This window comes from Drechmeria coniospora, chromosome 01, assembly GCF_001625195.1.
Source record: "Drechmeria coniospora strain ARSEF 6962 chromosome 01, whole genome shotgun sequence".
Taxonomy (NCBI): Eukaryota; Fungi; Ascomycota; class Sordariomycetes; order Hypocreales; family Ophiocordycipitaceae; genus Drechmeria; species Drechmeria coniospora.
Genome location: NC_054389.1, coordinates 1,140,750 through 1,165,738, shown reverse-complemented (window position 1 = coordinate 1,165,738; position 24,989 = coordinate 1,140,750). Strand labels below are relative to the sequence as shown.

Sequence of the window (24,989 nt, the reverse complement as noted above, 5' to 3'; positions counted from 1 at the left end):
ACGATGTAGAAGCTGTCAGACGGCTGCCGTGTCGTGTAGAGCTAAAGCCATGGTCATGGCAATACTGTCAGTACCGCGAGCGGCAAAGGGACAAGGGCATGCTGATCCTCACCCAACGATGCGCATGTACGTACGTACCATGGCACCCATGCCTCGAGCAGCCAAGGCACCCTGCACATCAAGTCACTTGGCACGCCCCGATCTCTGTCAATGTAGGCAGCTTCGAAGAGGAGCTTTATTTTGCTGCAGTAGTTGGTGGTAATTCCTGGCCACCTTGGCAATGACGGGGTAGGTAGCGTTGAAGCTGCCGCCGTAGAAATGCAAGTGCAGGTACAAAGTAGTTGAACAGTAATTACACGCTGTAATTACAGTGTGTACCTTAAGTAATTACAGTACGTAATTACTGCACCCATCGCCGGCAAATCCTAGCGCCGGTACCCACGTTTCCCAGTTCTAGGCTAAACTCCTTGAAGAACTCGACCATCACCAAAGCTTCCTCCATGACGCACCGACACATTGCTCATGCCGTGCCGCCGTGGAGGGATGAAGCTGTTTCGATAGCTCTCCTCGAGAGCATCCCGCCCCCCTTCACCTGTCGACTCTGCCTCTCGCGAGGTGGCAGTTAATCGTCATCATGGCCTACGTGGCGCCCGTCCACAAACCGACAAGTATTCGGCATGCGTTGCGCATCCGGTTCCTGTCCCCAGACCATGAAGATCTCGTCGTTGCGTGAGTCCCTCGACCTCCTAACCCTCTCGACCACCCTTCCTGACACTTCATGGCCAGCAAGGTCAACCGGCTCGAGATTTGGCGTCTCAATGAGGATGGCAACGGCATGACTTGCCTCCACACCAAGTTTGTCTTCGGCACCATCTCGATGCTCCAGCGGCTGCAGCCCAAGGATTCCAACGTCGATCTCCTCTTCGTCGGCACCGACCGCTTTCAGTACTTCAACGTCGCCTGGAACCCCGAGACAAACCAGCTGGACACGGTCGAGCAGACGATAGCAGACACGGCCGAGCACTACATGCGTAATTCCCAGAGCCAGAATCAATGCCTTGTCGACCCGACGGGCATGTTCATGGCCATGCATCTGTGGGAAGGAGTCATGAATGTCTTCCGCCTGCCGACTCGAAAGGGTGCCACCACCAAGCTGGTTGCCCTTGACCAAGTTCGCCTCACCGAGCTCTGGATGAAGACGAGCACATTCCTCCACAGCCGAACGGGCCATCCGCGAATCGCCTTCCTGTACAAGACCCAGCTGGACCATGAAGAATCCCGCATCGCCGTCTATCGCCTCACCAAGGATGACAAGGGAGGCGAGGTCTCCAAGTTTGACCCCCACAAGGACCGGGAGCTCGATCAGTTGATCCAAGACCCCTACGCGTCCATGCTGATCCCCGTCCCGGTCGTCGAGGAGAAGAGGTATCATGTGCGCAACAACGAAGGCGCCAAGGCTCACCTCGGTGGGCTCTTGGTCGTCGGGGAGACTCTCTTGACCTACTTTGACAGCCTCAACTATTCGACCGTGTCCGCCCCGCTCCGGCAGCCTAAGATCTACGTCGCCTGGGCCCAGTATGACAGCACCGGCTACTTCCTCTCCGACGATTACGGCCGCATGGACCTGTTGACGATAAAAACGGCTTCGGAATCCACCGGTGTCGTCGTCACGGGCATGAGCGTGTCCCCCATCAAGTTCCCGGACGGCACGACCGTCACGTCGCGTGCCTCGAGCCTTGTCTACATGGGCCGTGATCTGCTCTTCCTTGCCTCGCATCACGGCGACTCGCAGCTGCTCCGCGTTGACGTCGCCTCCAAAACCATGACTCTCGTGCAGACGCTGTCCAACAACGGGCCCATCTTGGACTTTGCCCTCATGGACATGGGGAACAGGGAGGGCGATCGACAGCAGGGGAACGAATTCTCCTCCGGCCAGGCCCGCGTCGTCGCCGGCTGCGGTGCATACCACGACGGGAGCCTGAGAAGTATCCGCAGCGGCGTTGGGCTCGAATCTGTCGGCATCCTTGATGAGATCGGGGGGACAAAGGCCCTCTTTGCACTCCGGTCGTATGACTCGCCCAATGTGGACACTCTGATAGCATCGTCCATCTCGGAGACGAGGGTCCTGCGATTCGACCCGGAAGGTGGCATCGAGGAGGTGTACGCCTTTCAAGGCATGGCGCTCGACAGGGAGACTTTGGTCGTCTCCAACCTTGCCGGTGGACGGATGCTGCAGATATCACCGCAGTCCGTCACCCTGCTGGACGCCGAAAGCCACATCACCGTGACTTCTTGGCATGTACCAGAAGGCAGCACCATCACGGCCGCGTCCGCCAACGAGAAATGGGCGTTGCTGGCCGTGGACGGCACAACGCTTGTGTCGCTGGACCTGTGCAACGACTTGGCTGCGGTGACTAAAGATGCGGCGTCGGATGCGACCACAGGCCAGCCAGATCAGATTTCGTGCCTCCACGCCGCGCGAGATCCTCACAACATTGGCGTCGTCGGACGGTGGTCCTCTGGTGCGATATCTGTCGTGGACCTGTCGTCGTTGCAGCCGATACTTGACGAGGCCCTGAGGCAAGCCGAGGACAGCACCTCCGTTCCTAGAGACATCACCCTGGTGCAGCTATACCCGACGCACATCTCTGGGCCTACGCTGCTCGTCGCATTGGATGACGGAAACGTCGTCAGCTTCCAGCTGTCTAGTGAACCGTTCGCTCTCTCCGGACGGAGGTGCGTCATCCTCGGTAGCAGCCCGGCTCGGTTGCACGCCCTCGCACAGGATGACGGCACGTGCAAAGTATTTGCCACTACGGAACACGCCAGCATCATCCACGCCGAAGAGGGTAGGATCATCTACTCGGCCACGACGGCGGATGACGCGACATTTGTCGTACCTTTCGACGCCGAGGCCTACCCAGGATCGATCGCGGTGTCCACGGACGCACATGTTCGGCTCTGCCGCGTGGAAGAGGGACGACTGACGCATGTGACGTCACTCCCGGTGCAGGAAACGGTTCGCCGGCTGGCCTACTCTCCAGGATTGAAGGCCTTTGGCCTCGGCTGCGTCAAGAAGGAGCTGGTGGGCAACGAAGAAGTCATCACGAGCACGTTTAAACTGGTAGATGAAGTCGTCTTCCGCCAGCTCGGCAAGCCGGTAGTCATGAAAGCCTCTGCTGCGCTCGAGATTGTCGAATGCGTCATTCGTGCAGAGCTACCTGACAGCAACGGCTGCCCAGCCGAGCGATTCATCGTCGGCACAAGTTTCGTTGCCGGAGACGACGTGGCCGATGACAAGGACGTTGGTGGTCGAATCCTCGTGCTCGGTGTCGGCAAGGATCGTCAAGCGTACGAGATCGTTTCGCACAGCCTTCGGGGTGCATGCCGTTGCCTGGGCACCATGGGCGACTACGTCGTCGCCGGTCTGAACAAGACGATTGTCGTGTATCGCTACGACGAAGAGACGACCGTGTCCGGGTCCTTGCACAAGGTTGCCATGCATCGGCCTGCGTCGTTCCCGGTGGATCTGGACATCACCGGGAACGTGATCGGGGTCGTCGACCTGATGCAGTCGCTCTCCTTGCTCGAGTTTGTGCCATCGCAGGCCGACTCTCCGGCAACGTTGGTGGAGAGAGCGAGCCATTGCGAGGTGGCGTGGGCGACGGCCGTGTGCCACCTGGACAGCAACAGGTGGCTCGAGGCAGACGCGCAAGGAAACATCATTGTCTTGCAGAGAAACATGGAGGAGACCCCGAAAGTGCAGGGCCGGGGTGGCCTTGAGGTTGTGAGCGAGATGAACATCGGCGAGCAAATCAACCGGATACGGAGGTTGCATGTTGCCACCGACGACAATGCCGTCGTATCCCCCAAGGCATTTCTCGGATCGGTACGCCGGCCGACCTCCCACTTTGCTGCAGTGACGCTGACGGTTCGACAGATTGACGGCACCCTATTTCTCTTTGGTGAGATTGCTCCAGCGTACCACAAGCTGCTCTTTACCTTCCAGACGAGGCTCAAAGACTACGTGCACGCGCCAGGAAACGTCGACTTTGATGTGTGGCGGTCGTTCAGAAACGAGACCAGAGAAGGAGAAGGACCCTACCGGTTCGTCGACGGGGAGATGGTCGAGCGGTTTTTGGATCTCGACCAGGGGAAACAGGAGCTCGTGTGCGAAGGACTTGGGACGAGCGCGGAGGAGATGAGAAGCATCGTCGAAGCGCTGAGGAGGCTGCACTAACGCCTGCCTGCTGGTCTCTCGACAACCCTTCATCGATGACCAGAACAATTCGTCCTGGTAGACGGCACACCTGACACGGGGCATGCACACAGAGAAGCACACGTTACTCACCAATACTGGGCACCGAAAGAAGCATTCCTTACCGAACTGAGCTCGCACAATTGCGGAGCAGCACATGAACTGTAAGTGGGCGACTGCCAACTCGATGCTGCTCGACAATGAGGGGGCTTTGTTCGTGCCTGCACCGTATCCGCAGCTCGACTCCCCGTACAAAGCAAGAGTATATAGTTACACGTAAGTAGGCGTGCATATGATAATATCCATGTGCCTACATACGGGGTACGACGACGGGCAGCAGGTGAGAGGAAGCACTAATACTTGCACAGCGAGCAAAGAAGTAATACCACCATTATTACATTTACTGTACGGAGTACGGAGTAGATGTAATTACTCCGTACGTAAGCACGTACTATTGCATCCTAGCAGTTGGTCAGGCTGACCCCCAAGAAAAGGGTACGTACCGCGAGTGAGTTCGGGAGAGTACCCACTCACCAATCAGCGCTCGCCAATTTCCGAGCTGTGAGCTGGTTGGCAGCCTGAGGCCACGACCGTCCGCCAAATCTTTCGGTAAAGCATCTCGCAGCCGATCGAGCCACGGAAACAAGTGGTTAAAGTCCTCAACTCCATCAACCACTCTCGCAGCCGCCCCCCCACCAACCCACACGATGACGATGGCGACGTTCTCGACCGCTTCTCGCGTGTGCCTGCGCTCCGCCGTCCGGCAGCCAATCGTGCCGGCGGTGCGTTCGCTCAGCACCACGGCCGTCCGGGCCGACAACAGCGCCACGACTTCGTACACGAGCCCCTTCAAGGGCAGCGAGCACAAGGGCAACAAGATCCCCGACTTTGGAAAGTACATTTCCAAGAGCGCCCCGGCGAACAACAAGCTGTTTTCCTACTTCATGGTCGGCGCCATGGGTGCCTTGACGGCCGCCGGCGCGAAGAGCACCGTTCAAGGTACGTCCGCGTCCGAGGTCGAGTGCATCTGCCATTGAGCTGCTGGGAGGACCGCAGAGTCCCCCGGCTGTGATGGGCGTCACTTGGGGGCGATGGAGGAGATGGTGGACGTGCGCATGGATAGGCTTGCTGACGCGTGAGCAGAATTCCTTGTCAGCATGTCGGCGTCGTCCGATGTCCTAGCCATGGCCAAGGTCGAGGTTGACCTGAACGCCATCCCCGAGGGCAAGAATGTGAGTGCCAGGCCGGTGATGGTGGTGGATGGAACTATTTCTAACGCCCCTCAGGTAATCATCAAGTGGCGTGGCAAGCCCGTCTTCATCCGACACCGAACCCAGAGCGAGATCGACCAGGCCAACGCGGTCAATGTGTCGTCTCTTCGTGACCCCCAGGCCGACGACGACCGTGTCAAGAAGCCCGAGTGGCTGATCATGTTGGGTATGGTCCCCTTGGGCTCTCGGCGCCATGCGCCGTTGATGATCAATGCTGACAATTCTAGGCGTCTGCACGCACTTGGGTTGCGTTCCCATCGGCGAGGCCGGCGACTTTGGCGGCTGGTTCTGCCCCTGCCACGGCTCTCACTACGACATCTCCGGCCGGATAAGAAAGGGACCTGCTCCCCTCAACCTCGAGATTCCCGAGTACGACTTCCCCGAGGACGGTCTGCTGATCATCGGCTAAAGCGGGGGCTACGTACGGGTGTATGAATACGACGGCCGGTTCGGCGCGATAGAGTGTCGAGGATGACAAGCCGGAAAGTTCGTCGGAGGAGAAGAGCAAGAGTCATGTCTTTGGTGGATGCCACTCCTGAATCTCCCATGGGGGGTTATGCGCATTGTATAAAATACAACGTTCTATCAAGCCTACGGCGGAGGAATCCCCGTGTCCGTGTCTCCAGAGCGTTGCCCATGGCCCGGTCTTCGTCACATGCCAAGTGTCCCCATGCCTCCTTTACATGGCCGTGTGCAGGAGAGTGCGCGAATTTTTGCGCGAGTTCTACTGTGCATGCCGCCTAAATACAACCGCCCCATCTCTAATGGTCGTGGCCGTCATCCTGCCTCTGCTCCGGGTCCAGCTTGATGAGGGTATCGATCCGCATGATGCTGATGCAAGCCTCGACGGCGCTCTTGAGCTGCCGCACCTTGCTCATGCTGGGCTCGAGCACGCCGAGCTTCAGCTCGTCCACCACCTTTCCGCGCATCAGGTCGAGGCCGTAGTTCTTGTAGCCCTTCTTCTTGGCGATGATCTTCTCGTCCTCGCTGCCGTCGCCCTCCTGGGTTCGTTGTGAGAGGGCGTGCCGGGATCGCAGCTGGGCGACGAGCTCGGCGCTGTCCTTGGCCGCGTTGACGGCGAGAGTCTTGGGGATGACGAGGAGGGACTGTGCGAACTCGCCGATGGCCAGCTGCTCGCGGGAGCCGACGGTGCCGGCAAACTCCTCGAGGTAGATGTGCAGGGCCGTCTCGACGGCACCGCCGCCGGGAACTATGCTGCCGCTCTCCAGCGTCCTCTTGACGGCGCAGAGCGAGTCGTGGATGGACCGCTCCATCTCGTCGAGCGTAAAGTCGTTGGGCCCGCGCAGGATGCAAGAGGCCGAGGAGAAGGCCTTGGTTCCCTTGACGAGGATGCACTCGTCATCCGAGATGCGCTCCTGGACGACTTCCTCGGCATGGCCCAGGTAGGAGGGGTCAAACTTCTCGTCGCCGTTGAGGTCGGACAGAGTGCTGAGGAGGGTGCCGCCCGTGGCTCTCGCGATGCGTCGCAGGTCCTCCTTCTTGCATCTCCTCACGCCCATGGCGCCGCGCTCGACAAACATCTTCAGGCACAAGTCGTCGATGCCCTTGGTCGTCAGGATGACGTTGGCGCCGGCCTTGAGGATCATGTCGACCCTCTCGAGGACCATGCCGGACTCGCGCGCGCGAATCTGCTCCAGTTGTTGGGGGTCGTCGACGGTGATCTGAACGCCCATCTTCATCCTCTCCTTCTGCAGGTTCATGTCCAGGAGGGCGATTTTCGCGTCCTTGACGATGGTCGGCATGGCTTGCGAGGCGACGGTGCAGTTGAGAGCGTAGCCCTTGATCAAGGTCGACTCGCGGACGCCCTTGCCGTGGGCCTTGAGGATGTTGATGGCCTTGACGGGGTACTTGGTCTCGTTTCGATTGTTGGTCGATTTGACCGCCAGCATGGCATCGACCACCATGCTCGCGAAGAAGTCGGAATCGGCGCCGATGATCTTGCTGGACATGGACGTCTTGGCGATGTTCATGAGCGAGTCCCGCCCGAGGTTCTCGACCTTGATGCTGATGTTTTCGTTGAGGTACTTGACGGCCTCTCGCAGGGCTAATCGGTAGCCGGTGATGATGGTTGTCGGGTGGATGCGGTTCTTCATCAGCTCGTTGCCCCTTCGCAGAAGCTCGGCGGCGATGAGCACGACCGACGTCGTGCCGTCGCCCACTTCCTTGTCCTGCTGCTGGGCGAGGTCGACGAGGATCTTGCCGGCGGGATCCTCGACGTCGAGGAGGCTGAGGATCGTGGCGCCATCGTTGGTCACGGTCACGTCCTGGTCATGTATCAGCACCGTTCATGCCGATCGAGGGAGGGAGGGGAGGAGGGGAGGGTAGGGTAGGGTAGGATAGGGTAGGAGAGGGAGCGGAGGGTAGGAGAGGGAGGGGAGGGGCCTACACCGATGTCGTCGACCATCATCTTGTCGAGGCCGCTGGGGCCGAAAGAACTTTTCACCACATTGGCAATCGCTTGGGTAGCCAGCACTGTGGAGTACAAGGTCAGTGACGGGCCATCCGGCAGAGTTCATGCTGGGTGCCGGTACCGTTTTGGTCGCGAATGTCGGAGCCGGAGATCTTTTGGCCGCCGAGGAACAAGGTGCCGTTCCGAGGCTGCTCAAACATGGACGCCATCACGCAGAGTGTCCAACGCGTCGAGCGACTTGTGCGATGCGGCGACGATGGGGAGCTTGAAAAGGAAGGCGATGATGGTACTGTTTGCTGAGGAATATCGCGGATGCCTCCACAGCTCGTAGCTTCAGGCCGCTTTCTGGAGTTGCACGTTGACACTTTTTCGCCGGAAGCTGAGATTCTTCCAGCTCCGTGGGCCAAATAGACGTGCGTACCGCATTGTCGCTGCAAGTACGGAGTAGCGCAGGTACCTGTACAGCTTATCGTCGTAACGCAGGTACAAGTACACTTACCGTCGTGCTCGTACTTTAGGCTAGACCTGCTGGCGCGACGCCAATCTGGTAAGGGGTACGGGGCGCAATGTACCTGTACTTGCATCCACTGTAGGCGCGCCAGCGACGGTCTTCAGGCACGCCGTCCTGGAGGCTTCCCTGGCCCTGATTGGCCGGTGTTGCTTGTTGCTTCTGAAAATTGTCACTGTGCTTGTGCGCCATCCGCTCCAAGTGCCCCTCCTGACCTCCGATAGGGGGGGTAGCAGGATGGCGGGGCAGAAAACGGCCACAACAACATCGATCTCAATAAGAGTCAGACCTCTCTACCTCCTCCACGCTTGCTCGCGACGACAATTTTCCGTCACTCCAAGGCGTGGCTCTCCTCGGCAAGCTCTTCGACTTGGTCATTTCCCCGATTTCCGTAGAAACGAAGGACCGCAAGAATGGAGGGTGCTGCTGAGCCATCCAAGAGTGCCTTGAAGAAGGCCGAGAAGCAGGCCAAGCTGGCGGCCGAGAAGGCTGCCAAAGCGGCGAAGAAGGCCACCCTTCCGGTCGTCGGCGGCAAGAAGACGGAGGACATCATCGGCATCACCGTGTCCAAGTCGGAAAACTTTCCGGCATGGTACCAGGAGGTCGTCCTCAAGGCCGACATGGTCGAGTACTACCAGGAAATCTCGGGCTTCTTCGTCCTGCGCCCCCTGGCCATGCACATATGGACCGTCATCCGCAAGTGGTTCTCGGAGAACATCGAGGAGCTGGGCGTCGACGAGGTCAGCTTCCCCCTCTTCCTGTCCTCCAAGTCGCTGGAGAAGGAAAAGGACCACGTCGACGGCTTCGCCCCTGAGCTCGCGTGGGTCACCAAGGCGTACGTTTCCAGCTCTCCCCCCGCCCCTCCTGATTGTCGGTGGACATCCTTCTCACCCTCACCCTCGGCAGCGGCGACAAGGACCTCGAAGTCCCCGTGGCGATCCGTCCGACGTCCGAGGCCGTCATGTACCCGTACTACTCCAAGTGGATCCGCAGCCACCGCGACCTCCCCCTTCGACTGAACCAGTGGAACTCGGTGGTGCGGTGGGAAGCCAAGCAGACGACTCCGTTCCTCCGAACGCGCGAGTTTCTGTGGCAGGAGGGTCACACGGCGCACTTGACGGAGAAGCTCGCCGGCGAGGAGGTGCTGCAGATCCTGGAGCTCTACGCCGGCGTGTACGAGCAGCTCCTCGCCCTCCCCGTCGTCCGCGGACGCAAGACGGAGAACGAAAAGTTTGCCGGCGGCTACTACACCACCACGGTCGAGGGCTACGTCCCCGCCAACGGCCGAGGCATCCAGGGCGCCACGTCGCACTGCTTGGGCCAGAACTTCAGCAAGATGTTCGACATCACGGTCGAGGACCCGAGCAACAAGGGCACCCACATGCACGTGTGGCAGAACTCGTGGGGCCTTTCCACCCGTGTCATCGGCGTCATGGTCATGGTCCACGGCGATGACAAGGGACTCGTGCTCCCTCCCCGCGTCGCCAAGGTGCAGGCCATCCTGATCCCCGTCGGCATCAACAAGAGCACGACGGCCGAGGACAGGAAAAAGCACGAGGACCAGATGGACGAGATCAAGCAGACGCTCAGGAAGGCCGGCGTCCGGTCCGATACCGACTGGAGGGAAGGCTACACGCCCGCCTGGAAGTTTAACGACTGGGAGCTCAAGGGTGTTCCGCTGCGGATCGAGTTCGGTCCCAAGGACGCCTCCAAGGAGGTCATCAGCTGGGCGCGACGGGACACGGGCGAAAAGGGCACCTTCCCCATCGCCGAAGTCGGCACCAAGGTGCCCGAGCTGTTGGAGACGATCCAGAAGGACATGTACACCAAGGCCGAGGCCTCCTTCCGGGAGCATCGTCGCAAGATCACCAGCTGGGACGACGTCCTCCCCGCGCTCGACGACAAGAATGTCGTTCTCATCCCCTTCTGCCTCGACGGCAAGTGCGAGGACCGGATGAAGGAGCTGACGACGCGAGTCGACGACCAGCGTGACGTGCCCGAGAACCAGAAGCTCCCGTCGATGGGCATGAAGAGCCTCTGCATCCCGTTCGAGCAGCCGGAAGGAAGCGAGCTCGTGCCGGGCGAAACGGCATGCCTCAACCCCGAGTGCAAGGGCAAGGCGCAGAAGTGGGTCATGTTTGGACGAAGTTACTAGGCGGCCGCGTATGCCGGCGTTTCCAGGCGGCGGAATCACGAGAAGCCTAGGCCCTGTAACTATCTGTCAAATTTTAGCCGCACAGGTTGGGGAGGAGGATGAAGATGGAATGAATGGGACGATGACGATGACGACGACGATGACGGTCTGATGTCTTTTTTTATCTATGCAAGTGATATGATATGGATGGTGGTGATGGTGGTGATGGTGGTGATGATGGTGATGTTGATGGGGGTGATGGTGAAGTATGGATGGTGTACTAGCACCATTCGAAGCGTTCGTTCGCAAGCCACTCGATGTCCGATGCGGACGCATCTCCAAGCCATCGCAAACTGGGGATGTTGTCGTTTTCTCTGACGACCAACTTGGCCTGCAAGTCAGCCATGCCGGAAACGAGGGCCTTGATCCTCTCGTCCGGGTTCCACATGTCGATGGAGGTGCAGAGCCACTCTCGGGCCTCACGCTTCGCCACGTTGACAATGTTCTTGAAGGCGACGGATAGCTCCTCGTCGGAAATGCGCTGGTCCTCGACGACGAACCGCAGAATGTACATGACGTTCTTTTCCGGCTTCTCCTTGCCGCCGTTCTGGGTGGAGGACCAAACAGCCCAGACGCGCTGACCATCAGATGCCCCCCCTGGCGGCGTGTATATGGCACCATGGACGGTGGGCGCCCGAGAGAAGTGGTGCTGGCACATGTGAACCTCACGAGCAAAGTGCCATTGGAATGTGTCGAGATCCGGAATGATGGCGACCCTGGTCTTACTCGGGTCGTGCGGTGGACGGGAGAGCTTCTGATGCAGCAGCTCTTCATCCCGTGCAGCAAGAGCAGGAAGATTATCGTCGGTGATGAGAGTCAGCGCGGTCCGCGAAGCGGAGTCGTCGCCGGTCGTGGTGTTGGTCGCCATGACGGGTAAGGACAGGTGGGCGCTCTCGTATGGTTTCCACCCGAGCGCCGCATAGTACGTTTTTCCGATGTCGGAGAAGAGGATGGAAAAGGCAGCATCTCCGGGGAGTTCGGACTCCTCCCGGGTGAGACGTTGAGTGATGAGCTCGAGCATCGTCCTGGCGTACCCCTGGCTTCGAAATTCGGGATAGGTAAAAACGCTGGCGACGCCGTGGGCCCAGACGCGTTGTACGACACCATCGGCACCTCTGACGAAGGCTGCCTTGCGCAGAGTCTCGCACGACGATAGCACGGGACGCTGGTCGTCAGCGTGGGAGAGGGAAGGATCGGTGAGGATCCACTGGGTGATTCCGCCATCACGGGCGAGGGGCACGTCGAGGAGATGGCGCTCACGCTCGAGGTACTTGTCGAGCGGATACGAGGCTCCCCAGGCAGGATGTGTGCGCGTCCAAGTGCGGATCTGCTCGTCAGCGCTGGGCTGGTCGAGGGTGAGAGTGAGGGACATGGCGGTGCGCCTTGACGTCTAGACCGGGTCGGTTCTGGAAGTGAACTTGCGCACGAACTATGATCTATGACTCTTCGACGAGGTGAAGAGTCGAAGGGAAGAGAGCGTGTGTGTGCGTGTGAGCGAGAGTAGGGAGAGAGCGTACGAGAGAGGAGGGTGTACGCGAGAGAGGGCACGAGAGAGAGGGCATGAGAGATTGAGAGAGCAGAGTGCGGGAGAGCATGGACAGGACCGAGTGCAACCCCATGACGGGGAAGCCAAGACGTCGCTGGATGGGCTCCACTAACGGGCCGCGAGGAAGCCGGCGTCGGTCGGAAGTTCCCGCCCGGTTCATGGGGTTCATGGGACAAGCCCTCCGAACAGAGTGTGGCTATAGGCCGATGAGACGTTGAAAAGGTGGAAAGATTTTGAAAAGAAAAAAAATTGGGAAGATGAGTAGAATAGAATTGATGAGCGGCATGTCTTCTTTCGTGTGCATCATGTCCCGCGTGCCGACTCTACCATGACACATGGCTAGCCTTTTCACCCGTCATTATCATACCCTCATGATATCGCTCCACTCTCCCCATGCGAAAGCGCAATCATTCGTCGAGAAACTCGTCCAGCGGAATCCCGAACCAGAGATGGTCGGCATAGTCCAGTTGACGAGCCTGGTTGGCGACGCACTGCAGCACCCGACGCAGCATCGTCCGCAGCCTCGGCGTCTCGCCCGTGACGTGACGGGGACCAAGCTCGTCCAGGACGCGCTGGCCGCTCTGCAGATGCGCCTCGGCCGCGGCCTCGTCCTCGTTGATGGTCTCGAAGATGACGAAGAACATGGAGCACAAGACGGCCTCGCGCACATCCGTCGGTTTGACGCTCGCCTGCTGTCGCGCAATGCGGAGGGCGCGGCCGTAGCAGGCGAGGGCGCGCTCGTAGCGATCGCTCCAGTCGCTCGCGCAGCCGGCGGCGGGAGCAGGGTCCTTGGCGAAGAGGAGGGCGTGGACGGCCATGTTGGCGCACCGGACGGCGGCGCTGTCGCGGACCAGCCGCGGTAGCGTTTGCTTCCAGAAGACGTCGTCGAAGCCGGCGGCAGACACCGAGGCCGAGACAGGCTCGTCGGCGTGACTCGGCGGGCTCAAGGACATGGTGCTGGCGACGGAGGAGGCGTCGTCTGCCGTGCTCGACGAATCGCCGCAGCAGGCTTGCGCCGCCGGCTCGGCGCGCTTATTCTTGGCAACCTTGGGAGACCGGCTCTGAAGGCTCTCGGCGCTCTCGTAACCGCTGCAGAAGCCGGCCCATTTGAGGCAGTTCTTACAGCACGGCTTCGCTTCGTCGCACTTGACGTGGCGGCGTCTGCGGGGGAGGGTATCAGCAAGGGACCAAGGCCGTCGTAGCGTCCGTCGTCGACTCACTTGCCTTTATCGACGGGTCAGCCAAGACGATTCCCCAGGAGCATCAGGCACTTACACGTTATGCAGCCGGTGCGGACTTTGGCAAACTTGGCCCGCGTCGCCCGCTTCTGCTTGGTCACGGCAAACGTCGTCATCATGTGTTCTCCCGGCTGGGGTCTAGACATGAAAGGTCCGTCAGTGTCATGTTTCGTCCTGCCACGTCATGTCATGCCACGCCACGACTCGTCTCGTCTCGTCGGGTATCAGGGTGCGGTTTGGCCGACTTACAGACCGCCCGTCGTGGGCGGAAACAACCTGCTGCTCGTCATGGTCTATGATTCGACCGACGAGGAAAGATTCTAGTAGGAAGAAGGACGAGTTGGGCCGCGAAGCGGAGGTACACGCAGGCGAGGGTCCTGGATGATGACGATCGGACGAATAGGCAGAGGGATGATCGGGTTGAGACGGATGAAGCCGCGGAGGAGGATGTCGACAATGGCATGGAGGGATGGGTGGCGGTATGATGTCAATATTTGCGTGCAAGAAACAAGCGGCGAGACGAGGCTCTTGTACTTGTATTTACCTTGCTTCATTTCCATGTACTCCGTACCCAGTACACGGATGGCCAAGGCGATGACGGATGGGTCCATCAGCATGAGCGGAGACGATCGGTTCTCGGTAGCAAGGAGGGATGCTTGCTGGTGGAAACGAGTCCTGCTCGACGTACGAATAGGCACCTATTGGTAGGTAAATTGCCTTGTTGGGACGCGTGTAAGAGTAAGACAAGCCGGGTTAGTTCGAGTCGGCAGGTGCTCCGTAATTACACGTACTTGACGGTTCGGTCCTGTATGACCTCCCACCTCCCCCCGGCCCGGAGGGGGCTGAGCCAGCCACGGTCAGGGGAGTCGGAAGGGGGGGGGGGACACACCGACGAAGGCGGCCGTGGTCGTGTGCGAGGGAGAAGAGGCTCGAATCGGCGATACTGGCGGGGTGAGTGGAAGCGGCAGGTAACGTAGCTTTGAGTGACGGCGACGGGCTCGCCGTGGGTGCCGTTCCTGATTGGGCGTGCCGGCGAGGAGCTGGACGCAAAATGCTGTGCTGCAAGAACGGCCGCCCCGGTCAGCCCTACGAGGCGCATCCGGCCCGGTCAGCAGGAAGCAAAGGGTCCCCCGTGCTCGCGAGTACGTACGTGCTTGTCTGAGACCGGATGACGACGAGGGCGGCGGCGGCGGCGTCGTCGGTGGTTGAGTGGTGAGTGGTGAGAGCGGTGATGGTGGTTGGCGATGGCCACCGGTGATGGTGACTCGAGGGACATGAGGCCTGGTGGCGATGGCCAAGTCGTCATCCCTTCCCGGCCTTGAATCAAGCCCCAACTCCGGCAAGCGTTTCGACGGCAACGTTTCGGAGGCAGCATGGCTAATATTCCCAGTAGTCAATCCGGCGGTCGGTCGGTGAAGGTGACGGTGACGGGTGATGCAGCAAAGGACGAGGATGAAGTGCATCCATCCCTGACTGGCAGGCGCACCCGTGAGCTGGGAGCACTTTCCTTGGACGCCTCCGTCGCCCTCTGCGCCTTCCATACAATGGACTTGCCTCGCCGTTGGTACCAAACACTACGGAGTGGCAATAATACCTGACATTGTTCTCCGCCAAACCCCTCCCTGCACAGCACAGTATGGACGGAGCACGGAATACTTGATGCTTGCTCGCCTAGGAATCATGGAGCATTTCCATTGCGTTTCCGCGGCCATTTTTTTTGTCTTTCGTCATTTTCTTCTTCGTTTTTTTTCCTTTTTTTTCTCACCCTTCCCGCGCCCCAGACGGTGCTGATGACATTTTTTCGATTCCTCGTCGGCGCTCCTCGGTCCTGGCCAGGCACGACGGAATTACGACGATGACACGAGATGATGATGCACGACACAGGACAGAGCGGGAGGTGTAGGACGGTCCTGGGCCGTGAAAAAGAGCGGCAACGCTGCCGCCGTCTTGGGGCACGTCAGCTTCCGGTCAGGCCTGCACCCGGCGATGAGCACCTACCTACACCTACAACTACGCCCGTCGTCGGATCCGGTACCTACAGGCAGGTGTGTGCGGGCAGGTGTAGGTGTAGGTACTTGGATGCACACACCCATCCATGCGACCCCTGCCGAAGCAGCGACGCAGCAACGACGACGCAGCCATGGGTGGGATGGCCTCGCTGGCTTCCGGATCGCGTCTGCAGCTCGACGGCTCGACGGACCGTCACCCCGTCCGCCGTTTTGCAGGCCACCAGGGCGCTACCCCGCCGCGGCAGAGCGGTGAGCACTTGTGACTCGTTGACGCAGTGAGCGACCGCTCAGAACCCGCTCAGCAGCCGCTCGCGACCCACCAGACGACGCAGACCACAGGCGTCGGGGACGACGGGACTCGGTAACCCGTTCACGCCGCCTGCGCCCTGCCCTCACTCCCCTCACGGACGGCGACGGCGGTTCGGCATGGCCGATGAACTAGCGCGTGCATGCCCAAGCCCAAGGCCCAAGGCCACGGCGGCGCGTGCTCTACGGTACATGGCAATGATGTTGGCGACGCATCCTCGAGGACCTTGTCGCGCGTGCCGTTTCTCTGCGTGCGCGCCACCGGCTCGTCCTTGCTCGCCTCCATTCCCGATGTGGACGCAACATTCAACTCCCCAGCCGAAAGGAGACGGCGGCCTGTTCCCGAACAGGCACGGTATCAGACACGAGTGTGAGTCTACCGGTGCAGAAGGGAGTGCACCCACGGACCGGACCGGCTCTGCCCGTGGCCGCTCGTGTGCCTGCCATTCGATAAGACATGCTGCACAGTTCCATACGCGGTTCATACACCAGGTCGAAGCTGTACCGTATGCTACTAGGTAGGCACATGTCCAAGTGCTGGGTACCAAGGTGCCTCCAGTAGTGGTCCACGACTACATGTGCTTTTACTGCACTGCCAGCAGTACAAGTCCTGTAACAAGTAAGCAGTGCAGCACTCCGTACCTGCGTAAGAACTGTACGGGGTACGGAGTACACGTCCATGTGTTGTCAATACTACAAGGGGAGTATCAGTGTACGTACTGTCCTCTGTAAAGTACATATTGTTGTGTTACAAGAACTCCGTACTTGGTATTCCGTAATTACTAGTACCTACTAGCTAGGTAAGTAAGTTAGTAGGCATGTACTCCGTACTACTTGCTGTAGAACACTGGCGGTACGCAACTGGGTGCCGCTGCTAGCCTGGCCCGCGGGGCATTCACCGGGGTCCGTGGGGGATCCGAGGCCGTCCGCCCGTCCGCCCGTCCCCCGTCCTAGGACACGTGCGCTCTAGAACGCGAATCCTATTCATCTGCAACGCTGCACAGGTGTTCATATCATGAGCTACTTTGCTGCGAAGCAAGACCGTCGTGGACGGCGACCTGGCTTGCATGGGAAGCAGCAAATCCCGGAATGGACACCGAACCCCGGACATCTGCGTTGCATCGTCGGCCCACCACGACGGGTACTGTACGTGCTGCAAGAAGTACAGTACATGTATCCGACAGCACTGCACAAGTCGTGGTATGGCGCCTTTGCGCTTCGGCAGGCGCCCAATCTTCCCTGCTGACGTCTCTCCATCTACAAGTACACCGCAATCGTACTTGCAGGCACTAGGTCGGTCGGTTCCAGCTACCCTTGCCGTCCAGACGCAGTAATGCACCAACCACATGTAGATATCGTATACTATAGTGGCGTGAGGTATCGTATAGCAACCTTTGCCTTTTATTCTTTACAACTGCCCAAGTACATAAACAGAAGTGTGCTCCGTACTCGCTCTTACTATGAGTGGACGCGCTACTCCAGCGAGTAATTTTACCATGTAATACAAGTATTCATTCGCCGTACTTGAGACGGAAAACGCGGCTTGGCGGAGCTGATTTAGTCTCCGTATTATTACTCTATTCTTCATTGTACCCCGTACGCACTACTCCGTACTGTACATGTAGTACGGAGTACCTACCGAGCCCGTCCATGTAAGTAAGTACTCGTGTAATTACTTAAGACTCTGTGCATCTACGCCGTCCACGGGCTTATACTCGTACGTGACGTGTATGTACATGTGCAGTTCGTACTCGGGAGCAGTGGACAGCAAGTCTAGGTACTGGGGTATTATTCGAAATACCTACTCGGCATTTCCATTGAAACATGAACCGACGAATCCAGTACTCCGTACGGAACACATGCAGGTGTGCCTGTACGTGTACTTGGCTGGTTGTAGTACGGAGTCCCGGGACGGTAGTAATCCGCACGGAGCTCATGTAAGTAGATGTACGTGCAAGTCGGCGTACGTAAATGGAACTCCCCGCACGAAAAAGTACCTACGTGTGACCCCGGTTTTTAGGGTATTGTTTTGGGGGCAGCTGCCAACGAGCCCGAGATCCGGGTCAAGGAGCAAAGGTTCGAACCGTGTGCGCATACGACGTCGCCAAGGTCCATTGCGGAAAGGCTACATACAGCACTTACAGTGAGCGGTCAGTTGGTCGCCGGGAGTCGCCGAATACTAACTTGCACTAATGGCATCAGCACGGATGCATCCATCTACAGTACATGTACTCCATACCTCCATACAGTCCCGTTACATGGGCATGAACTAGGTATATGTAGGTAATTCCGGTACTCGTGATAACATCGGAATGTAATTATAGAAACATTTCCTCTCCCCAAGTCTCCATATCTCAAAAGGGCCTTCGGCAAGTTTCCAACTCGAGCGCAGCATCCACCCAACTGCATGCATTATTACCTAAAATCCAGCGTATTCCTCGTAATACTCGCAAGTGCTCGCGAGCTCTACAGAGGTGTACCATGTTCAATACAAGCCACCACGAGTATTGGCTTACTTGTGCTGAAGTAGATACAAGTACGGAGTACTGTAAGTAAGTATTAATGATAGTTACTTGTGCTTGTACTTGTACTTGTAAGTACTTACTTACTTGTGAGCTCTCCTGTGCTGAGTACCTGTAGCGGATGGTGGGTGGTGGGTCAGCTGTTCGCTCACACAGTTTTTGCTCTCCGCCAAGTCGCTGACCAACCAACCATGGCCCTTTCTCGACGTTCGCGAATAAGGAGTGTGCGTGCCATCACGCGTTGGGACTTTGTGTACATGGTACCTTGTGCAGTATAGCTTCACTTTGCCCCCCTCAACCTCACCTCATCCCGTCTCGCCTCGCCTAGCCTCGCCTCCCTCCGCTCCGCGCCGGTTGAGAACTTTTGTTACCCGCCGAGACCCAGCGCGGCTCTCGCCATGGCGCTGCCTCTTCCGCCGGGCCTCGTTCCTTCAGAGGTCGCCTTCCTCTGCGACATGGAGCTCGTCACCGTCCTTCCTCGTCAGCGCCTCGAGAGCATCGACCTTCTCGCCGTGAGCCCATCTCCTCCCCTCCCGTCCCCCGTCCCCCATCCCCCGTCCCCCGTCCCCGTCCCCCTTGCACCTTGCCCCGTGCCCCGTGCCGTGAGGCTCGCCCCGGCCCATTCCCCATGCTGGCCGCTCCCACGCCTGTGCTGCTGCTGCCCAATGTTCCGTCCTCACCTCCCTCGCCGTGGCGCCTCGGCTGACGCAAACATGATCCGTCCCGGCAGGGCACCACGCCCACGCTCCGACCGCCGCACCGGAGCAACCTGCCTCTCTGGCTCGCCATCTTGCTCAAGAAGCAGCGCCGCGCCAGCATCGTCCCGCCACCCTGGCTCCACCCGGACTCGCTGCGGGAAGTCATCCACCACGAGACCAACGTCGACACGAGGGGGTGGGCTCCTCCGCCGCCCCCGCCCGTCCGCGCCGACGGCAAGGGGAACGCGAGCCGGTACGGTGCCGGCCCCGACCCAGAGGTCGTCCTGTCGCCACCCTTTCTGCCCTCCTGCACCTCCGACGCGCCCGCTGGTGCCCTGCCCTACCATTGGTTCGAGCTCGCCGAGATGCTGCTCGCCCACGCCGCCGACGATGTCCCCTCCGCCTCGGACGTCCGCTCGCTCCTGCGCGACCTGCAAGAGGTCCGCGCCGCCAAGATGCGGGCGAGCACCCAGCAGCTCGAGACGGGCGTCGACGGCGTCATGAGCCTGCGAGGCGTCGGCGCCATGGAGCTGGCCGAGAGCAGGGGCTTCGTCACCGGCGTCGTCGAGGGCGTGCGCAAGATTGGAGCGAGCGCCGAGGCCGCACGTCGCGAGGAGGAGGAGGAGGGTGGAGGACGGGATGACGACGACGACGCGCCCAGCGACGACGACATGGGTCTGTGACGAGGCCACCCCGGACCCCAAAATCGACAGACGGCACAACCCAGTGAGCGACGAGCGAAGGAATAGACAAGGTCAGTGCTATCTTGGCATAATGACCCAGCCATCCTTCGAGTTTCCCTCCCGCCATTACACGTCGGCGCCGATCCTGGCCTCTTCCTTCCGCTGGTCATTGCTCATCTCGTGGCGCACAATGGCATCCCCAACCAAGCCATGATCCCGACGCCGACACTCTCCACTGCCTTTGCCGTCGACTGCGCCTGGCATGCATCGCCGCCGCCGCCAATCACCCACTCTCGCCTCCCATCGGATCGGACGGTTGGCCATCTCCATGGTGCCCCGGGTCCTGCCCGCTCGCCCAGCCTGCGTCGCCCGCTCACTCTCGCCTTGTTCTCCTCAGGATCCGACTGTGGTGGGAAGAGCTACCTGCGGGCGAGGGAGCAGTCGACTTTTTCGTTGCCTTCATCCTCGGACCAGCCGTCGTCGTCCTTCACGTCGACGTTGACGTTGGCATTCACGCTGCCGCCACCCTTGGTTTTTCTGGCCTCAACCTTTGAGCTGTTTCTGTCATGGTCTTTCACCTCGACTTTGGTGTCTTTCGTGTCGACTTCGATGGCCGCCATTGTCGCGCCGCCGTGGTCCACCACGCCTCTCGGAGCCCTGGCTGCGGCGGCGGCCGAGGCCCCATTCCTCCTCCTGCCGACCTGCCGCGCCATCGCTCTCTCCCTGGCGATGCGACCGACGACCTTGAAGAGGGAGAGGCGCTGCGGGTCGCCGACGGGGAGCAGGCGCCGGATCGCCATGGTCGTCAAAGGCTGCGGGTCCATGGGCAGCGGTTCGACCGCTCGCTCCCGATGGTCGAGACCCGACATGATGGGCGGTGCGCCCGTGATCTTGGCCCGGAGGCGAGTGAGACGAACGCTCGTCCTCGTACCCGCCGACTCCTTGGCCATTTCTTTGGCCCTTCGCGACCCCCTCAACTTTGTGCCACGCATCCGAATGGAAGGGAGGCAGGGCCGTGGAAGAGAGACAGCGTCCAGTCGGCACCGTTGCCTTGCGTTGGCTGCTATGGATGGGATGGATTGGGAACGGCAGTGGATGGCTACAGTCGATCCAGGTTGCAGCGGGTGTGGTATGCCTGGAAACCCAAGATGCAAACGGATATTCTGGCTGGAGAGCCAAAGATGGAATGCCTGGAGAGGATGGGCAAACGGTTAACGGTAACAGAGAACGAGGCGGCCAGAGACAGACAGCCTGTTGCTCTCCTTGTCTTGTATGGTATGCCCGTAAATTGGTGCTAGTCGGAATGATTCCTGGGTTCGTAAAGGACCAGAAGAAGTGAGTAACTTGGTCGGAGACCGCCGCTCGTCAACGAATGGCGGACTTGACTTGTCGCTCTTGGAAAGGAGACTCTGCTTACAACCGCACTACAGCAGGAAAGCAAGCGAATGCCACGAATGAAAATGAGCAAAAATGCTGGGATTGATTTTGATTTTGCGACTGATCAAGCAAATGTCGAATCGACTCGGACTGGTCACGGCTAAAAGTCGACCCAGTCTCACGGTTCTCGACGACTCGTCGACGGTGGAACTCGATGGAATTTTGGCCGCTGCTGCCTGCTAGGTTTCGTTGGCCCTTGCCCTTGCCTTGGTTGCGATGATGCATATGCATGTCCTTCCGCATCATCTTCCGAGGAGCGACGTGCGTGTGTTCTCGAGAAGGAGATTTGTTCGCCGTTGAATCTGCATTCGACTCGCCTACCATCGTTGTCGTCCGTCGTCCATATTTGTCTACCCTACCTTTCAATTTCCTTCCTATTTCCGCCTGCCTCGATGCCAGGTTCGTTCCATCTATTCTCTCGTTGTAATGCCTTCTGAAGTGCCGCCTTGCTCAACCTAGTCTTGCTCGGAGCTGTGCCCTCGGGAGACGGCGGACGGCTTTGATTTTCAACCAGCCTACGGACGAACGCAACTTAATGGATGCCTTTCATCGTACTTTCGCTAGCATTCTTGCCTTTGCTTCTGCAGTATTTACCCTCCTGGCCTTTGCGAAGTGTGGCCAGCACGGTTGGGCAGTATTCCATCATGATGGAACGTCCATTGTCAGACAGCCATCGCAAATGATGTCAAATCCTGATGCAACAAATCAAGACCCTATTCTACGCAGATTCGACTTTGCAAGGCGGTCGCCATCACCACTGTGCCAGCATCATCAGCTGTAGATTATCAACAGTCGCTGGATTTTGCTCCAGCCGTCATAGATCAGAATCCAAGAGCGCTCACTAATGTACTTCTCTGATTAGACACAAGCCTTCACTTTTCTCCGCTTCCCATCTGCAAAAGCAGGTTCACACCTGCATGAACCGAGTATTGGTTGCATTCAACAGCTTGGATGCAATGACTGAACCTACTCCGCCACACCGAGTTCCCAACCATGGTTGGTCGCTGTCTTCGTTCAGCCCGACGCTACTCGATGCTGCCAATCCACACGAGGCCGCCCATACGACTAGGACACCTACTGCTGCACGAGCAGGCTGCGGTTCCCACGTTTGCTACCCCTTACCCCCCCTGGTCATCGTCGATGCCGAAGGCAGCCATGCCTGGAGTCCAATGTTATCGGTGCAAAGGCGCCCTGCGCCGTTCTCTTCCAGCACTCTCCTTCTACGTGGTCAAGTGGCGACTGAAGCCTTTTATAGCGAAATCCTTCGGGCGAGTTGGAGAAGAAAGTCAAACCTTTGTTCTATTTTCGACACGCCTCGACGTCTCGCGCTGCAAGAGTTCGGAATCCCTGCGTAAACCCGTCTCGCCTTTGCCGTAAACCCGTCTCGCCTTCTCCGTAGACCCTGCTCCCGCGGCACTCTCCTGCCAACACGCTACAGGCTGCTTGAAGGACGCAATGGTGGACTCACTGCTTCACGAATCGTTCCGAGTGAGACTTGTACAGCGTCGAGCGGTCCAGCAGCTCGCCCGTCGACGACCTCGTGAAGTCGACCTGCAACCTGTTCGCGTCGAGGAAGCGGATCGTCGCGTAGCTAAAGTCCTTGGCGTAGGCAAAGGCGGTGAACTGTGGCCGGCTCACGACGGCGCTGAGGCCCTCGATGTTGCCGGCGCCGCCAGCCACGATGTACATGGGCGCCTTGGGGTTGTTCATGCCCGCGGGGTCGGCCTTGCCGTTGAGGACGGGCATGAAGCGCTGCGAGTTGTGGATGTGTCCGAAGACGGCGAGGTCGACGCCGTACTTGTACAGGAGGCCCTCGAACGCCTCCTGGCAGGGGCGGCAGCCGCCGCCGTCGCCGCCCGTCGTGTACCAGGGCCGGTGGCCGGCGACGACGAGCCACGGGGTGACGGTGCGGTCGACCGAGGCGAGGTCGGCCTCGAGAAAGGCCAGCTGCTGGCCCGGCAAGCCAAAGGGCCCGCCGTTGAGACCGGCGGCGCCGCCGGGTTGGTCGGGCGCGTTGGCAAAGTCGGTCTCGGTGTTGATCATGGTGACGTGCACCATGCCGTACTCGAACGAGTACCAGAACGGCGGCTTCGCCAGCATCCGTGCCTTGTTGGCGAGGATGCGGCCGATGACGCTCTCCGACGTCGAGGGAAAGGCCGTGGGCATGACGCCGCCGAAGCGGTTCATGAAGTCGGTAAAGTTCTTCTGGCCTTCGGGGCAGAGGCCCGTGAGGTTCGGGATCTCCTGGCAGGCCGCCTCGTGGTTTCCCGGGCTCGCCATGTACGGCTTGCGGCCCGAGACGGGCGCCAGCTGGCCGTAGAACTGCTCGAGGATGGCCTGGAAGGCGTTGGCGCCGTCGAACAGGTTGCCAATGTTCAGGATCCAGTTGTCGGCGTAGGCGAGATCGCCCGGGTGGATGATGAACTCGTAGTCGCCGGCCGTCCGGGCGAGCCGCGCGATCGTCGTGTGGTTGAGCGAGGGTGGGATGCCGGGGATGGTGTCACGCTTGGACGCGTCCATGGCGATGGTGTAGCCATCCTTGCCGTAGACGCCGAGGTCGATGATGGCGTTCATGGCAAAGGGCGTCTTGTCGCCGGCCGTGCGGGGGCTCAGGAAGCGCTGCGTCGTCGTGTTGGACGAGTCGATCCGGTAGTGGTACGTCGTCGCCGCCGACAGGTTGCCGAGGGCGACCGAGTGGTACCACGTGCGCGACGTCGGGTACGTGACCGAGCTCGTCGAGCAGACCCTCTGGGTGAGGGCCGTGGCCGAAGTGCCGTACAGGACACATGCCTTGTCGAGTTTGGCGTACGTGTTCCATCCAACAGAGATGGCTGCGAGCACACACGTGAGCATGGGAAGCTTGTATACGGCACCGCCACCCCTTGACCCCTGCGCCGTCATGAGATGGCTGGATATGGAATCACTGACTGTTGGGCCCGTGGATGGCGATACGCTGCTGCACCGGCGTCGTCAAGTCGACCGGCTTGGGCGGGTAGTTGGCGGCCCCGAGAGCGCCACCCGCCAGCAGCGTCGAGAGAAGACAGAGAGAGGCGTGCCAGGAGGCCATTGGGAGATTGGTATCGTATCGTGAGTGGCAGAGTATGCTATGTATTCCTCCTTTGGCGAATCGTCGAAGGCAGAGTCATGGCCCCGGCAACGGATTTGTATCCCAGGCAGTGGACGCCGGTCCATGGCAATCATGCCCGTGGGCTGACTCCGTCCCAACGAACGCAGACGGAGGACAGGACAGGGACCCCTCACCGACCAGCTGTGACCTCGTTGGACGGATTCCCGCACCTGCGAGCAGACGGGGTTGGTTACATTGCTGTTGGCCAAGACAGAGGGACCGACGGTGCCCAGGATGAGAGGTGTGAATATCGTCTTCTCCATTGGACCACACAACCTGCCTAAATGGGCATGAATAGGCCGGCCAGCGATGCTGATGCAGCGTCGACGGTTCCGAGGCTAAGCGTGCGAGGGTCGGAAAAGCCGGGTGCGTGATGAGAGGGATGGAGGATGGAGATTTGGAATGATTGAAATTGGAATTAAGAGTGGCAGTGAGGTCGGAAGTGGAATCGATATTGGAATCGGGCAGAGGCCGTGTCCGCGGGAAGGCTGGAGACTAGTCCTCTCCTCCTGGTTGTCTGTAGGGGGGTAGTAACGATGCAGGCATCTCCAGACGCTTGTTGATATCGGACAGGGCATCGGTCCGGCCTGAGGTGGCGAAGCTTCGTCGGCAGTGTCGTCATCGAAGGATGGGGTGCCGTGGACATGGTGAAACCCGCGTCACGGGGTTGGCTCCGACGTATTTGAAAGAGGAATGTGCGTCGGATACGGCACTGTCTGCAAGGCCAGGTGGGAGCCAAAGCGGGATGCCGTCTTCCCTGT

The 24,989-nt window shown here is 59.5% G+C and overlaps 10 protein-coding genes across 10 annotated transcripts; 4 read left to right on the top strand and 6 right to left on the bottom strand.

Annotated features, from left to right (window-relative positions):
• Positions 1 to 634: 634 nt before the first annotated feature.
• DCS_00302 (DNA damage-binding protein 1) lies at positions 635 to 4,240 on the top strand (the record flags this gene model as incomplete). Its single annotated transcript, XM_040797641.1, has 3 exons — positions 635 to 729; positions 787 to 3,889; positions 3,941 to 4,240. 3 exons carry the CDS (start codon positions 635 to 637, stop codon positions 4,238 to 4,240), a joined length of 3,498 nt encoding a protein of 1,165 aa, XP_040658524.1.
• Positions 4,241 to 4,965: 725 nt separating this feature from the next.
• DCS_00301 (ubiquinol-cytochrome c reductase iron-sulfur subunit) lies at positions 4,966 to 5,938 on the top strand (the record flags this gene model as incomplete). Its single annotated transcript, XM_040797640.1, has 4 exons — positions 4,966 to 5,257; positions 5,402 to 5,490; positions 5,545 to 5,695; positions 5,757 to 5,938. The coding sequence occupies 4 exons, from the start codon at positions 4,966 to 4,968 to the stop codon at positions 5,936 to 5,938; spliced, it is 714 nt and encodes a 237-aa protein (XP_040658523.1).
• Positions 5,939 to 6,290: 352 nt separating this feature from the next.
• DCS_00300 (T-complex protein 1 subunit alpha) lies at positions 6,291 to 8,169 on the bottom strand (the record flags this gene model as incomplete). Its single annotated transcript, XM_040797639.1, has 3 exons — positions 6,291 to 7,814; positions 7,937 to 8,022; positions 8,082 to 8,169. 3 exons carry the CDS (start codon positions 8,167 to 8,169, stop codon positions 6,291 to 6,293), a joined length of 1,698 nt encoding a protein of 565 aa, XP_040658522.1.
• Positions 8,170 to 8,881: 712 nt separating this feature from the next.
• Positions 8,882 to 10,623, top strand: DCS_00299 (prolyl-tRNA synthetase; the record flags this gene model as incomplete). The annotated part of the gene is made up of 2 exons (XM_040797638.1): positions 8,882 to 9,409; positions 9,526 to 10,623. The coding sequence occupies 2 exons, from the start codon at positions 8,882 to 8,884 to the stop codon at positions 10,621 to 10,623; spliced, it is 1,626 nt and encodes a 541-aa protein (XP_040658521.1).
• A 259-nt stretch (positions 10,624 to 10,882) lies between these two features.
• DCS_00298 (uncharacterized protein) lies at positions 10,883 to 12,034 on the bottom strand (the record flags this gene model as incomplete). Its single annotated transcript, XM_040797637.1, has 1 exon — positions 10,883 to 12,034. One exon carries the CDS (start codon positions 12,032 to 12,034, stop codon positions 10,883 to 10,885), a length of 1,152 nt encoding a protein of 383 aa, XP_040658520.1.
• Positions 12,035 to 12,615: 581 nt separating this feature from the next.
• On the bottom strand, positions 12,616 to 13,736 carry DCS_00297 (uncharacterized protein; the record flags this gene model as incomplete). The annotated part of the gene is made up of 3 exons (XM_040797636.1): positions 12,616 to 13,369; positions 13,480 to 13,620; positions 13,696 to 13,736. 3 exons carry the CDS (start codon positions 13,734 to 13,736, stop codon positions 12,616 to 12,618), a joined length of 936 nt encoding a protein of 311 aa, XP_040658519.1.
• A 4,738-nt stretch (positions 13,737 to 18,474) lies between these two features.
• Positions 18,475 to 19,664, top strand: DCS_00296 (putative DNA replication complex GINS protein PSF2; the record flags this gene model as incomplete). Its single annotated transcript, XM_040797635.1, has 3 exons — positions 18,475 to 18,507; positions 18,562 to 18,795; positions 19,014 to 19,664. 3 exons carry the CDS (start codon positions 18,475 to 18,477, stop codon positions 19,662 to 19,664), a joined length of 918 nt encoding a protein of 305 aa, XP_040658518.1.
• A 126-nt stretch (positions 19,665 to 19,790) lies between these two features.
• DCS_00295 (uncharacterized protein) lies at positions 19,791 to 19,994 on the bottom strand (the record flags this gene model as incomplete). Its single annotated transcript, XM_040797634.1, has 1 exon — positions 19,791 to 19,994. The coding sequence occupies one exon, from the start codon at positions 19,992 to 19,994 to the stop codon at positions 19,791 to 19,793; it is 204 nt and encodes a 67-aa protein (XP_040658517.1).
• Positions 19,995 to 20,083: 89 nt separating this feature from the next.
• DCS_00294 (uncharacterized protein) lies at positions 20,084 to 20,656 on the bottom strand (the record flags this gene model as incomplete). Its single annotated transcript, XM_040797633.1, has 1 exon — positions 20,084 to 20,656. One exon carries the CDS (start codon positions 20,654 to 20,656, stop codon positions 20,084 to 20,086), a length of 573 nt encoding a protein of 190 aa, XP_040658516.1.
• A 1,909-nt stretch (positions 20,657 to 22,565) lies between these two features.
• On the bottom strand, positions 22,566 to 24,002 carry DCS_00293 (acid phosphatase; the record flags this gene model as incomplete). Its single annotated transcript, XM_040797632.1, has 1 exon — positions 22,566 to 24,002. One exon carries the CDS (start codon positions 24,000 to 24,002, stop codon positions 22,566 to 22,568), a length of 1,437 nt encoding a protein of 478 aa, XP_040658515.1.
• Positions 24,003 to 24,989: the final 987 nt, after the last annotated feature.